The sequence below is a fragment of the Pteropus medius genome, unplaced genomic scaffold, assembly GCF_902729225.1.
Source record: "Pteropus medius unplaced genomic scaffold, Ma_sr-lr_union100, whole genome shotgun sequence".
Classification (NCBI taxonomy): Eukaryota; Metazoa; Chordata; class Mammalia; order Chiroptera; family Pteropodidae; genus Pteropus; species Pteropus medius.
This window is the reverse complement of record NW_024349569.1, coordinates 647,925-664,024: the sequence shown is the minus strand read 5'-3', so window position 1 is coordinate 664,024 and position 16,100 is coordinate 647,925. Positions and strand designations below refer to the sequence as shown.

At 33.4% G+C, this 16,100-nt stretch overlaps 1 protein-coding gene across 1 annotated transcript in view; it reads left to right on the top strand.

Moving 5' to 3' along the window:
• The window catches only part of CUNH11orf65 (chromosome unknown C11orf65 homolog), a 50,755-nt gene that overhangs the window by 18,092 nt on the left and 16,563 nt on the right, over positions 1–16,100 (top strand). Inside the window, exons 4-6 of the mRNA XM_039883172.1 lie at positions 6,594–6,647; positions 6,776–6,976; positions 8,397–8,527. Coding sequence (XP_039739106.1) covers positions 6,594–6,647; positions 6,776–6,976; positions 8,397–8,527 — 386 coding nt within the window. The remainder of the gene's footprint in view (positions 1–6,593; positions 6,648–6,775; positions 6,977–8,396; positions 8,528–16,100) is intronic.

The window sequence follows — 16,100 nt, the reverse complement described above, 5'->3', positions numbered from 1 at the left end:
CTGTCTTCTTGGTGCATGATTCCCTTTATCATTATGAAGTGTCCCTCAGTATCTTTCTTTACCTATTTTATTTTGAAGACTATTTCATCCGATATTAGTACTGCTACTCCCGCTTTTCTCTGAATGCCGTTTGCTTGAAATATCATTTTCCACCCTTTTACTTTGAGTCTATATTTGTCTTTGGAGCTGAGATGTGTCTCCTGGAGGCAGCAATGGTTGGATTTTGTTTTTTGATCCAATCTGCAACTGTGTGCCTTTTTATTGGTGAGTTCAGTCCATTTACATTTAGGGTGTTATTGAAATATGAGGTCTTCTTATAGCCATTTTATCTTTTGCTTTCTGGTAGCTTGGTGTTTCCATTGCTTCTTTGTCCTTGTGTTTCTGTTTTCTTTATTTTGGTTGGTTTTTGTGGATATTCTCTCTGGTCCTTCTTGTTTTATATTATATACTTCGGTTTTAAATCTTTGGCCAGTGGTTACCATTACGATATGTAAAGATAAGTTATGTATATACAGTCATCCATTTTCTTCTGCATGTGCCTTATCTCCTTTTCCCTTTGCGAATTTGGATCTTTGAATTCTCCCCTTTTTAGTCATTATTGTCTCAATTTGTCCCTATGTATGCTGAACGTTCATTACTATCTTGCTATAGCTAATCTCTTCTTATTTTAAGCTTATAATGCCCTGCGTGAGTAAGTGTTGCACTCTTCAGCTTTTACTAGCCTACTAGTCACCTTACTCCTAATTATGCATTTGTTTTTGTCATTTTGTTTTAGGTGAGCTGACCTCTTTCAGAATTTCCTGTAGTTCAGGCCTCATAGTGGAGAAGTCCCTCAATTTTTGTATGTCTGGAAAGGTCTTGATTTCTCCTTCATATCTAAAGGAGAGCTTAGCCAGATACATTATTCTTGGCTGGTATTTCCTTTCACTTAATTGTTTGAATATTTGATTCCAGTCCTTTCTGGCTTGTAAGGTTTGTGCTGAGAAGTCCTACTATAATCTAATGGATTTTCCTTTGTAGGTTACCATCTTCTTTTCCCTGACTGCCCTGAGAATTCTGTCTTTGTCGTTGATTTTTGATAATTTTAATACAATGTGTCTTGGTGAAGGCCTTTTTGGGTTGAGATAATTGAATGTTCTATTGACTTCTTGAATTCCAAGCTTCAGCTCATTCCTTAGATTTGGGGAATTCTCATCAACTATTTATCTGAAAATGCTTTCTAATCCCTGCTCCTTTCCCTCCCCTTCGAGCATTCCCATTATTCTTATGTTTCTTCTCCTGAAGGTATTAGCTAGTTCTTGTATTTCCCGTTCATTATTTTTCATTCTTCGGTTTCTCTCTTCTTCCTTCTGATTTATTTCTAGATTTCTGTCTTCAGTATCACTGATTCTTTCCTCCATTTGGTCGACTCTATTTCTCAAGCTTATTATTTCATTTTTCAGTTCTTGTAGTGTGCTCTTTATCTCCAGGTCTGTTCTTTTTGAGGGTTTCAATCTCCTTGCTAAAGAGCTCATTCCACTCATCTAGTTGTTTTGTTTTTTGTTTTTTTATTATTATAATTATTTATGCATACAGCACCTGGTTTTCCTTGGTGGTCTCTCATCCAAGTCCTAACCAGGCTCGACCCTGCTTAGCTTCTGATATTAGACATCGAGCTTGTTCAGGGTGGCATGGCTGTAGACCATTGACCATGGTTCCACTGGGGTGCGAATCCAGGAACTTCTACATGTAAAGCAGACGTGCTAACCACTACACTATGGAGCCACATCCCTCTAGTTTTTTTTACAATTCCTGGAATTGTTGATATGATTTGTTTCGGATCTCCCTGAGTTTTTTCAGAAGTACCATCCTGAATTCTCTGTCATTTAAGTTGCATATTTCTATGTCTGTAAACTTAATTTTCTGGAAATTTTTCTCTTTCTTTCTGAGCTGCTTTGTCACCTTGGTTGTTCATGATGTTTAATGGACTATTTCTCTGCCTGAGCATTAATGGAAGTGTGTTCTGCTTTTTTCCCCCGCCCTCCAAAAAAGAAAATTTATTATATAATTGTCTCTAGCCTGTTGCAAATAAGGTGTTTTTCTTTTGGTTTCCAGTAGGTGGCGTCTAAGCCTCTTGTATCCCTGCTTTATATAAAGATTTAAAAATGTGTTTTTATTTTCTGATAGATATTTAATCACGCTCACTACCCTCAGTTTCAGTCCCTGTCGGTGTTAGCAGCAGTTTTGGCAGCGTTTGCTCAGATTCTCCTGGGGCTCCAAGGTGTTCAGTCTCAGAGGGTATGGGGGGAGGGGCCTTCTGGGTTGGGGAATGGGGACCGCGGTTCAGCCTTGGGTTTGCAGCCGAGGCCGGCAAAAATCAACTGTTATTACTTCGAGGTCCCATCCTGCTTCTCTGCTTTCTGCTCTGATGACTGGGCCCTGCTGCCGGCCACGTGTGAGTTCTGGTACTTCCAGGCAGGGTTGTTCGGGGAAGTTACTGCACCCTCACCCTTGCCCCTCCTTCTGCAAGGAGCTCAGGCGGCTGGGAGAGGCGGCTTCTTTATTCCTCCGAGTCCACCACCCAAAACCCGGGGTTCTGACCTTTGGTAGCTCTTATGCACGCAGATCCTACGCTCAGACGTGCTGGTGTGCAGTTTGGGTGTTTTTTGTTGAGTTTTAGATGTTCGACTTATTGTTGTTTCAAGGGGAGAGATCAGGGGACGTTTTTCACTCTGCCATGTTTTTTCCAAATCTGTTGCTCTCTTAATAGAGTCTTTGCATTGATTTTTTTTATTATGAAAAATGTCAAGCATACAAAAGTAGAAAGAATAAATAAACCACCATATCCCCATCACCTAGCTTCAACAATTAGCAAGTCATAGCCAATCTCGCTTCATCTACACCTCCAGCTACTTTCCCCAACCCCTAAGTTAATATTTTGAAGCAAGCCTGTCTTTTGATGAACAGTTCTTAATTTTAATGTAGTTCATTTTATCAATCATTTTCTGAATGTTTGGTGCTTTTTAATAAACTTTACCAACCAGGAGGACATAAAAATATTTTCTTATATTACATAAACTTTATTGATTTGCCTTTCCTACTTAGATCTACAATCCACCTGGCATTGATTTTTTTGTGTATGGTGTAAGGTAGAGGTCAATTTCATATTCTTCCATGTAGATATCGAAATGATTAAACACTACCTATTAAAAAGATAGTTCTTTCTCTACAGCTCTGCAGTACCACTTTTTATCATAAATCAAGTGACCAAGTGACCAATCAAGTGATCAATAGATGTGTGCATCTATTTCTGAATTCTCATTTCTGTTCCATTGGTTCATTTTTCTACCTTTGTCTTAATTACTATAGCTTTATAACAAGTCTGTTATGTGGTAAAGAATACCCTCATCTTATAATTCTTCTTCAAGAAGACATTTCCAGGCAATTCTTGAATGCTTTCTATTTCCATTTTAGAATTTAGAATTCTAAATTTTACACACACACACACACACACACACACACACACACACAAAATCCTCCACTAATCATGGAAAGTAATGTAGTAGGAAGCTCTAAGAATAACTGTCAGAATCAACTTTATTGGAAATCTGGAATCTAATATTTTTAAAAAAGCAAAATTTAGGGTAACCAGGAAAGTACTTAATGAAGAAAAAGGCTGCAAAATTTCAGTAAAGAAGCATTGTGGTGTTTTTGCTTACCCACCTAACAACCCTCATTCCCCACTTGGTGACAGCTATGGGGACAAAGGTTCACATTCTGTATGTGGCTGGCTAGGGCTAGAGGGTCAAATGCAGATCTGTTGTAAAAAATTGTGGTTTAGTATTTTGACCTGTCTGGTAGTTTCTAGAGGGATCTGCACAGAGGCTTACCTTTGTTTCATCAACTTCCATACAGTCGCAAGGCTGGGCTGGCTTCTAGTACTTAAAGTCATACACTACCCACAGCCACCAGGGGGAAAGGGATGGCAGACAGGGCAAGAACAGGCAGACCCAAAGCCTGGGAAGGACAAGGCTGAGGAGCTGCTACTTAATGGGTTGGGGGCGGGGTTCCTTTCAGAATGAGGAAAATGTTCTAGAGATAGTGGCTGTACAGTATTGCAAATGTACTAAATGCCACTAGTGATAAATTTACGTTTTGTGTATCTTACCAAAATTTAAAGAACATTTTTAAAATCTGTTGGGATTTTGATTGGATTGTATTGAGTATCAATTTGAGGAAGACTGGCATCTTAACAATATTGAGAGCCCAATCCATGCTGCCCAGATTCCTCTTCACAAGAGGATTTTAATGCCCAATCACAGGGAGTGTGATCAGCAGACAGCCTCCAGCTGTGAGCATCTTCAGTTTCTACTAAAGTGTTCAAGGTGTGAGGGGTGGTGGGGTGGGGAAGGGGTATAAAGACCAGTTTGAGGTAGAACAACTCTGTTGGGCAATATTCACTTTAGATCTCTCTGTAAGATTGTCCCAGGCTTTGTAAGGTCTGTATTGCAGTTCAAATCCTCCCTTTTCCTTCCTTTCATAGGAGCTGATCCCTAATAAACATATGGCACCCAAACTGCATGTCAGCATTTTCTCCCAGAAACCCCAATCTGCAATGTTATTTAGCTCTTCTGTAATTTCTCTCGATAATGCTGTATCACTTTCTGTATAGAGGAGTTGCATATCTTTTGTTAGATTTATACCTTGCTTTTTCATGCTCCTCTAAACGGCAATTAGAAAATTTTTATTTTCTAATTTTTGATTCTAGTATATAGGAAGATAATCAACTTTTGTTTATTAGCTTTGTTCCCAGCAGCTTTGTTACCCTCATTTATTAATTCTAATAATTTATAGATAGATTCTTTTGGATTTTCTATGTAAGCAAGCATGCTATCCTCAAAATGAGTTTTACTATTTTCCTTTCCAATCACTATACAGTTTATTTCTTTTTGTGCCCTTCTACACTAAATACAGCCTTCAGTAAAGTGGTGATTTGAAGTGGTAACTATTGTTTCACACTTGATTTCAAAGGAAAGTGCTTAATATTTTATCATTATAGATGAGGTATGCTATAGGGCTTTATTTTGGTAGAATAATTTCATCCGATTAAGAAAATTTACTTCTATTCTTATTGAGCTAAAAAAGTTTTTTTCTCCTAATCCAAGAATGAATGTTAAATATTTTTCTCCTTTATTGAGACATTATTTTTCTTTTACTTGAATATTAAACTACTTAGCATTTCAGGAATACACACATTTTGGTCAGGATGTCTTATCCTTTTTAAATATCACTAAATTTAGTTTGCTAATATTTTACTTAAATTTTTGTACCTATATTCCTGCAGAACATGTAATTTACTTTCTCATATTGTCTCTGTCAGATTTTAGTATCAAATTTAGCTGGCCTCTTAAAAGAAATTGAGAAATGTTCCTTTTCTGTTTGTTTTCTAGAATTTTTTAAACATAGATTATTGTTTCTTTCTTAAGTGTTTGGAAGGATTTACCAATGAATCCATCTGTGCCAAAAGTTTTTATTTGTGGGAAGATTTTTAAATTACAAATTCAACTTATAAGTCTATTTGTATTTTGTATTTATTCTTGTGCTAGTTTGGATAGTTGTATTTTTCTAGGAAGTTGTTTCATCGAAATTCTCAAATTTATTTGCATAAAGTTGTTTATAATATACTTTTATAATCTTTCTAATGTCTCAGAATCTATAACAGTTTCTCTTTATTTCGTTCTTGATATTAGTTATTTGTATCTTCTTTCTGATTTATTTATTTATATTTTTATTAAAATATATTTGGCATATAAAATTGTGTAACTTTAAGGAGTTTGACATGTTAATTTGCTACATTTAATAATTGTAAATATGATTGCCATGTTAGTGATGATTAGCACCTCTATCATGTTACATTATTATCCTTTATTTTTAGTAGTTGGCATAATTAAGTTCTTATTTCTAAGTTCTTAGTAAGTTTGATGATTATTTTTTTCTGTATTTACTATACTGTGCATTAGATCTCTAGGGTCATTATGCCTTCTCACCTAGTTTAATATTATCAGGAGACAAGTTTGAACTGTCCACTGATAGAAGACCAAAATTTTTTTCTCTATTTTCCATTTGGTCCAGGGCACTAAAATTTAGATCAATTACATATAATTCTTACAAATTTAAACATGGATTTTTGATTTAATAAAAGCTAGTTTGGAAAGGTCGTCTTGTGTTAAACTCAGATTGATCAGTCACAATTTTTTTCTCTGAATTTACCTGGAAGAAAATATTTATTATGTAAATCATATATTTAAGGACTTGTTTAAAACTTCTGTTTTATGAATAACAAATCACTTGGCTTTTATACTTATATATTGCATAGAAAGGAAACATAGTTTGGTATCATTTTTCCAGTTATCATGTAGGCTGTTTTACTTATTGGATATCCATAAGAAATTAAATCTTAAAATATTGTCTAATTTAAAAATAATTATTTGATGTTTATTCACTTGATCTATTTCATAAATAATCAATACTCAGCAACTATTTTAATATGATAGAGTGAGAAGTAATGAATTGATATATACAGAATGTTGGAGAGTGATTTTTTCTTTTTATAGGCAGAGCTTCTAGATGCTGCAGCTGGTGTTCATGTAAGATTCAGATTTGGTGGTGTAAGTATAGATGAATTCTTATTTGGTAGTTTTAAAGCACATTCATAAGAAATTTAAAAGATGTAATTTTAAAAAAACGTTAACCATTTTTGTAATTAGATTACAATGGTCCTTTGTTTCATCTACAGGTTAAATTTCCACCTGAAATATACTATAAAATTTTCACTCAGAGACATGTTGAGGATCTGTGTGCTAATAGCCCTAGAGATTACACAAAACTTTCAGCAAAATATGCATCTTATATTAAAAGTGATAATCTTCAAGAAGAGGATCATAGTGGCTGGTATCGTCGTATAGAGAACAATGGCTGGAGGCCTGTTTCTGATAGGGTAAGAAAAGAGAAATATTAATAATTTTGAATCTTATGTATTTAGAAACTAACTTGTCCTTTTAAAAATTAATTTTACAATTTGTTTCTAAAATAGTAAATCCTAGTAATTTAGCTGATAAAAATTGCTTAAGTTAACCTCTATGGGGTTACTAATAGTACTTCAAGATATAGGACTATGTCCTTTTTTTCTTACATTTACTTCTCCTTGTAGTAATTAGCTTTAATCTAGGCCATCTTTAGATATTCTCTGATACTCAGCAATTTGCCATCTTTATAACAAAGTAAATTTGAAGATGTTGTTGACTCTGTATTAATCCTTGGACTAGAGTTAAGAGTTCTTGAGAACAACATGACATTTCTCTTATAGAACTTGTAACAGCAAAGACTGTTAAAAATCATTTGTATTTTTATGGTGTTGGGGAATTTAACATGCATTAATATTAATTGAACAGAATGATTTTAAATATACATAGTTTCTAATGTGTATATGTGATTCAGGGACTTTTCTATAGACCCTCATGTTTAATAGCCTTTTTGCAGAGATAATTTTTACCTAAAGATATTTGTAAGCTAGATTAACATGATCTGGTTTCTTAGCTCTAGATGTCTGTTTATATGGCCTCAAGTATCTTCATTCAAATCCTCAATCTCTGGTAGACAGGACTGTAGAATATGGTATGTTGAATATACTGAGTAAGAAAAGTGAAAATGATCAAATTATGAATTCATTCATTCATCTAACAAAATTTATTGCATACCAACCATGTGTCAGGCATGGTCGTACTAGATTCTACGGATACAATAGTAAATATGAATAGTCCCTCTCCATCAAGTTGTTTGCCTTTTAGTTAGGGAGAGTGTCAGTTAACAGGATATTTCAGTGCAGTGCAATAAATATGTGCTTTAATAGTGGCAAATACAGAGTATTGTGGGGGATAGCAAACTCTCCTTCTTGTTACTTATATGTGTATGGTGGGAGAAAGGAAATGAATCAGAAGTAGGAGAATAGACAGCCAGTTAGGATAAAATGTTATTCAGGGAAAGTCAAAAACTCTTGGAATATAACGGTAAGACTTCTGTGTTCTTGTAAGGTACCTATACTCCTTGAGGATTAGAGTCTTCAAAAGCCAACAGCACTAAGAGTTGGCCATGTCTGTTCTCATGAGAAATACTTTTAGAATATGTCTATTCATTAATTCATTCAACAAATGCATATTAAGTACCTCAGTACACTAGTGCTACTCATAATGTGCTACTCACCTATCACTTAATTAGAAATACTGTAACAGAGTTTATCTTCTTCTCTATTTCTATCTTGGCATATTCCTACTGAACACGAAAAAGTTCTTGTCTATAACCAGATAACCTCACAATCAGTATTTCAACATTTTCTATATTCATTTTTAATTTCTCAATAGTTTTGGATATCTACTGAAGATGTAATGGTGGGAGACGAAAAGGAAAGTACATTCCATTTCTCTAAACTGAAGAGAAGGCAAGATATGGAAAAGAAAAGAAAAATTAAAAAAATAAAATGGATGAGGCAAATGTAAGTTGATGAATTATTTAGACTTTATTTTGTCTTGTTAAAAAAAGAAATATTTAGACTTACTAAGGAATTATACAGTATTTTAAGTTTTTTAAAAAATTGCTATCACTACTAAAATAAGTACATGTTATTTTTAAAAGACAATGTAAGGTTAAAATTATATTTTAAAAAATACATAGTAAGCAAACATTTAATAAATGCTTATGATGTGTCAGACATTGTTAATCTCTGGAATATAAATGGGAAAAGACAAGTCGTCTTTGACCTCAAGGAAATCACAGTCTATTAGAACATTGGATATGAAAATAAGCATTTACTCATATATCAGATAACTTTCATTTGGCCCTTAAAACCCACTCTATACCCTTCTCAACCCTTCTTTCTGCCCTAAGAGACTATGTGGATTACACTAAAAATCATTCTGGACCTATCTAACAAATGATAAAAGCAAATGTCAAAAAATAGAATTGTTTTCAGCTTTCCTTGACTGCATACCAAAACAAAGCCCCAACATATTTAAAGGAATACAAAACACTCCAGTACCTAAAATCATATGAAATTCACAGTGTCTACCATATAGTAATCAATTACCAGGCATGCAAAGAAGCAGGAAAATAAATCTCATCTGAGAAAATAAATTATTAGCAACAGATCCACCAAAAATATCTTTAAAAAGTGAATATGAAAGAAAAACTTTTCAGACAAACAAAAGCTGGGGCCTCTTATCATGAACAGACCAGTACTACAAGAAATGTTAAAGGAAGTTCAGGCAGAAGTAATGATTCTAATTAGAAATCCGGATTCATACAAGAATGGAGAATACCAAAAATGATAACTATGTAAGTAAATGTAAAGAACTTTTTTCTTACTATTTAAATCTTTTTAAAAGGTAATTAACTAACTACTGAACTATACACTTAAAAATAGTTAATGTGGTAGCTTTTATGTTATATGTTTTTACCATAATTTTTAAAAAGATAGATATTAAATTTTTTATTATAAAGGAATGAGTTAGTATTGATATTGCTAATCAAGTTCTACTTAAATTCTCAATTCCACAATTGTACTCCTTTTCTCTTATATTGAAAATCTTCATTTCAAACAAGTTTTAATTATAAAAATAACTATAATAAAAATATGATACAATTGCTAAATAAAGTTCAAATTTTTTAAAGGTAATTTACTATTTAAAGCAGAAACAATGACAATGTATTGCAGTATTTATTAATTTATAGCAGTGTAAAAGTTAAATGTATGATAACAATATCACAAAGGCTGGGAATGGTGAAAGGGAAATATACTGTTAGAAGTTCCTTATACTACATACAAAGTGGTATAATATTGCTTAAAGATAATTAAAGATGTATACTACAAACCCTAAAGCAACCATAAAATCAACCATAGCAACAAAGATGTAAACCTCTATTATAAGCTAATAATGGAGATAAAGTAGAATCATAAAAAAACAATTAATCCAAGAGAAGTCTGAAAAAAGAGGAAAGGAAACAAAGAACATAGGACAAAAAGGAAATGAATAGCATGATGTGGATTAAAACCAACCATGTCAATAATCATATTAAATGTAAATGGTCTATATGTTATATACAAGAATTCACTTTAAATGTAAAGCACAAATAGATTAGAAGTAAAAGCATGGAAGAGGGTCATTCTAACAGTAATCAAAAGAAAGCCACAGTGACTGTATTAATATCAACTTAGTAGATTTCAGAGAAAAGTATATTTCCAGCGATAAAATGGATCATTTAAAATAATAAAGGAGTAAATTTATAAAGAAAACATAATAATTCTAAATGCTTGCTTACCTAATTACAGAGCTTCAAAATACATGAAACAAAACCAATAGTACTGAAAAGAGAAAAAGACAAGTTCAAAATTATAATAACAGATTTCAAAAGCATTTTCTTAGAAATTAATACAACAAATGGACAGTAAATTAGTAAAGAGATAGAAAACTTGAGCAACACTATAAACCAACTTGAAATTTTTGTCATAGTTGGCATTTATAGAGCACCACACCCAAAAACACAAACTATATATTTTTTCAAACTATATATTTTTTCATATTCTGGGCCATAAAACAAACATCCACAAATGTAAAAGATAAAAATCAGACAAAAGAAGTTCTTCAATTACAATGGAGTTAAAGAGAAATTAAAAATAGAATAGACTTAGTAACAAAAAAAAATCTGGAAAACCTTCAAATATTTGGATATTAAACAGCATAACCTTTAAATAATCTATGAGTCAAAGAAGTCACAGGGAAATTTGAAAATATATTTGGTTTAATGAAAATAAAAATAGAACATATTAAAATTTGAGGATGCAACTAAACCAGTACTTACAGGGAAATTTATAGCATTAAAATACTTATATGAAAAAAAGAAGAAGGATCTCAAATCAATGCTCTAAGCTTCCAGCATAAGAATCTAAAAGAAGAACAAATTAAACCCAAAGCAAGTAGAAGAAACAAAATACTGAAGGTAACAGCAAAAATCAAGGACATTGCAAACATAAAACCATCAGAGAAAAATCAATGAAATCAAAGCTTGTTTTCTTTGAAAAGAGCAATATAATTTATAAACCTGTTAATAAATTTTTAAAAAGAGAGAGAACACATGCAAATCAGAAACATTAGAAATGAAAGCAGAGATATCACTAAAGATCCCATAGACGTTAAAGTAGTATAGATCTATTGCAAGCAACTTAATAAATTTGAAAAATTACGTGAAAGAATAATTTATTGGAAGACAGAAACCAAAGCTCACTGAAAAACAAATAAAGATAACATGAATAGTCTTATATCTATTAAAGAATTTGAATTTAAAGTTTTTAAAAATTCTGACAAAGAAAACACAAAGCCCAGATAGATTTCCTGGTGAACTTTAGCAAGCATTTAAGAAAGACATAATACAAATTCTGCAAAAATATTTTCAGAAAAAGGGGGAACACATCCCAACAATTTCTATAAGGTATTACCAAACATAAAAACACTCAAGGCTTATAAGAATAAAAATTATTATAAGAAAATAACAACCAATATCTCTCATGAACATAGATACAGGGTAATAAATAACAGACTGAGTCTATCCCAGGAATATAAAATTGACTTAACATTTGGAAATCAATCAATGCAATTCACCATGTTAACAGACTTAAAAAGAAAACTAGGTATGATCATCTCAATAGATGCAGACAAATTTTTACAACAATTCAACAACAATTCATATTAAAAACTCTTGGCAAACTAGGACTAGACGAGAACCTTCTCAATCTGATGAAAGGCATCTATTAAAAACAAAAGAAAACAAAACCTACAGCTAACATACTTAATGGTGAAAGACTGAAGCCTTTCTAAAATCAGGAACAAGGCAGAGATGTCTGTTCTTGCCATTTCCTTACAATATTACCCTGGAGGTCCTAATCAGTCAAGTAAGGCAAGAAAGAGGGAGGAAAAAGACATTGAAATTGGAAAGGAAGAACTAAAACTGTCTTAATTCACAGTTGACATGATTGTCTAGGTACAAAATCCTAAAGAATCTACCGAAAGTTACTAGAACTAATAAATGAGTTTATCAGGGTTGAGTGATACAGAAAGTAATTGTATTCCCATATCTAGGCAACAAACAATTAGAAACTTCAATTTTAAAAAATACCATTTGTAGTAATATTAAAAAATATGAAATACCTAGGCATAAATCGAAGAAAAATTCTGCATGACTGTACACAGAAAACTACTAAACATTGCTCAAAAAAGTTAAAGAACTTAAATAAATGAAAAGATATAAGGTATTCATAGATCAGAAGACTCAATATAGTTAAGATGTAAATTGTCTCCAAATTGATCTACACATTCAATGCAATCACAATCAAAATTTCCAGCTGCTTTTTGTGGAAATTGACAAGTTGATTTGAAAATGTATATATGGAAATGCAAAGGAAATAGAATAGCCAAAACAATTTTGGAAAAATAAAATTTGGAAGACTTACACTATTTGATTTCAAGACTTATAATAAAGCTACTATAATTGAGATATTGTGGTATTGGCTTAAGATAGACATATAGATCAATGGAGCAGAATGGAGAGTTCAGTAACAAACCCACACATACATTGTTAATTGAGTTTTAACACAGGTGCCAAGGCAACATAATTGCAAAAGGATATTCTGTTCAACAAATTGGATACTCAAATGCGGAAAAATGAACCTTGACCCATATCATCCACCATATGTAAAATTAACTCGAAAGCAATGATAGATCTCAATATAAGAATAGACCATAAAATATCTAAAAGTAGGCAACTGACAACAATCTTAGTGACCTTGATTCTGACAACAATTTTTAAGTAGGACACAGAAGGCATGAAGTATGAAAGAAAAATATTGTTAAATTGCACTTCATTGAAGTTAAAAGCTTTTGCTCTCTGAAAGACACTATTATAAAAATAAAAAAGCAAGCCACAGGCAGGAAGAAAGAATTTGCCAAAAATATCTGATAAAAAGCTTATATTTAGGATATTTCTTAAAATTCTCAAAACTCAGTGATAAGAAAACAACCTAATTTAAAAATGGGCGAAGATTTGAACAAACACTTTTCCAATGAAGATATATGGGTAGCAAATAAGCACAAGTTAAATCATGACTATCATCATTAGTTGTTAGGGAAGTGCAAAGCAAAACGATAATTAGATACCTTTACATACCCACAGGAGTGGCTAAAATAGCCCGCCATGCTAATTTTTGACACAGATATGGAGAAAATGCAGACTGGTACCTCCACTTTGGAAAACAGCTTGGCAGTTTTGATACAAGTTAAGTTATAGAATGCACCTGCCATTCAACCCAGCCATTTCGCTCCTAGGTATTTACCCAAAAGAAATAAAACATGTGTCCACAGAAAGACTGTATATGAAGATTCATAACACCTTTATTTATAATAGCCAAAATCCAGAAACAACCCAAATGTTTATCAATCCAAAAGTCAGTGGATAAACAATTGTGATTTATCTTCACAATGGAATACTATTCAACAATACAAAGGAATGAACTATTGATATTCATAGCAACATGGATGAGTCTTTAAAAAAAATGATGCTGAATGAATGAAACCAGTCCAAAAATTCTATATATGTGAAATCTAGAAAATACAAACAAATCTGTAGTGATACAAAGCAAATCAGTAGTTGTATGGAGAAGAGAGTGAGAGGAAGGAGGGAGGGAAGGATTACTAAGACACACAAGGAACTTTAGGGGTTGATGGTATGTTCGTTTTTTTTTATTGTGATGGAATCATAAGTGTATACTTATGTCAAAACTCTTTAAGTTGTACAGTTTAAATATGTTTACTGTACATGAATTATATCTCAATAAAGTTGTAAAAAAAATTAAAAGAACACGTGCAGACAATCAGAAGATCTCCATGAAGTAGTCCTTCATCTCCTGTAGTCGCAGAGTGGGTTGCGGTCAACCCAGGGGCTAGTTGCAAGGGTCACAGGGTAACAGTGCCTGCAGTGCAACCAAATGCTTAACCTGTCAGGTCTTACACACTAAGGTAAGGGAACTAGTGGAGAAGAAGTAGAACCTTTAGACTTGGAATGGGGACATTTAGACAGCTATAGACAAGGCTGAGAACTTTGAACCTTTAAATTCCCCTGTTTATTGGAGGAAACCTTCTATATTTTGGGGGAACCAGCCCTTCTCTGCATAAAAGCCTTTCAGTGACTATACCTGGTACAGTTCCCTTGTACACTTAGGATTCCCCTACAACCATGTCTCATTGCCTGGCAGCCCAAGGTGAGAGTTGTAGCTAAGAATATCCCAGATAGAGAGGTACAAGGTAGCTGAGAATATCCCAGATAGAGAGGTACAAGGTCAATTCCAGGAGATGGCTTATAAACCAAAAGAGTTAAAAGAACTTGCCAATTTATATTGATAGGAGCCTCAGAAGCATGTGTGGAAGTGGATTCTAAAGTTGTTATATCAATAGTTGTTCAGGCTAAATTTATTGATCTGATCATACTCATCGGAGATTATGGATTTAAAGTGTTGGCTTGAGTACCCAGTAGTGGTGTTGATAGTGTTAGGTTGGTTAATCAAAGCCTGAACTTGACTAAAGTGTTATAGTTACAAAATGCCTAAACTTCTCTGGTATACTGTAGAAAAAGGATTTCTGAAGGCTCAGGAAATGATATCTTTGTTTGTATTTGATATGATATATATGTTTATTTGTAAATGATATGATGTTATCTTTACATCTTACTCTCAGAACTATGCCACCCACTAGCTGTAACCCCAGGATGCCCCAGAGGATATACTTTTCATAAAGTCATTAAGAAATGAGGGGCCCACCAGAGTTCTTGATGAACTCTGTGTTGACTGTCTTTTATAAACTGGAAATGACAGCAGGGATATCTTTGATGGGATTGGTTCACTGGGAAAAATGGAACTTTGGAGTGATAGAGATCAGGTAGCGACACAAATTGTGGCTAAGCTTCCAGATGTGGTTTCTTTAATGGAGCAGATCAACACAGCTCCTGGCACCTGGTGTGCTGCTATTGACCTGGCAAATGTGTTCTTTCTCATCCTAGTCAGTAAGCAAAAAAAGAAGCAGTGTGTGTTTACATGGAGAGAATAGAGAGTTATCTTTACATCTTACTCTCAGAACTATGTCAGCTTTCATCTTAGTTCACACAGAACATATCATGTCTGTTTATTACATTGGTGACATTATACTAATCACATGTGATGAGAAGAAAATAACGATGGCAGGGGAGACATGGTGGAGTAAGATACGTCCTAAGATCTCTTCCCTTGAAACAACAATAAGCTGAAATCTAAACCTCAACAAAAACACCCAAACTGCGCACAAGCACATCTCAGTGTGGGATCTGCGCATAAGAGCTACTACAGAATAATTTTCCATTAATGCCCAGTCGGAGAAATAGTCCATTAAACACCATAAACAACCAAGATGACAAGGCATCTCAGAAAGAAAGAGAAAAATCTCTAGAAAATAAGCTTACAGACATAGAAATATACAACTTAAGTGACAAAGAATTCAGGATGTTACTTCTGAAAAAACTCAGTGAGTTCCAAAACGAGTCATATCAACAATTTAAGGAATTGAAAAAACACCTAGATGAGCAGAGCAAAGAGATTGAAACCTTCAAAAAGAACAGAATAGACTTTCTGGAGATAAAAAACACACTGCAAGAGTTGAACAATGAAATAGCAAGCTTGGGAAATAGAGTCGACCAAATAGAGGAAATGATCAGTGATATGGAAGATAGAAATCTAGAAATAAATCAGCAGGAAGAAGAGAGAAATCGAAGAATGAAAAATAATGAAAGAGAAATACAAGACTAGCTAATATCACGAGGAGAGGAAACATAAGAGTAATGGGCATTATTGCAGGCGAGGAAAAGGAGCAGGGACTAGAAAGCATTTTCAGACAAATAGTTGATGAGAATTTCCCAAATCTAAGGAATGAGCTGGAACTTGGAATTCAAGAAGTCAACAGAACACTCAATTATCTCAACCCAAAAAGGCCTTCACC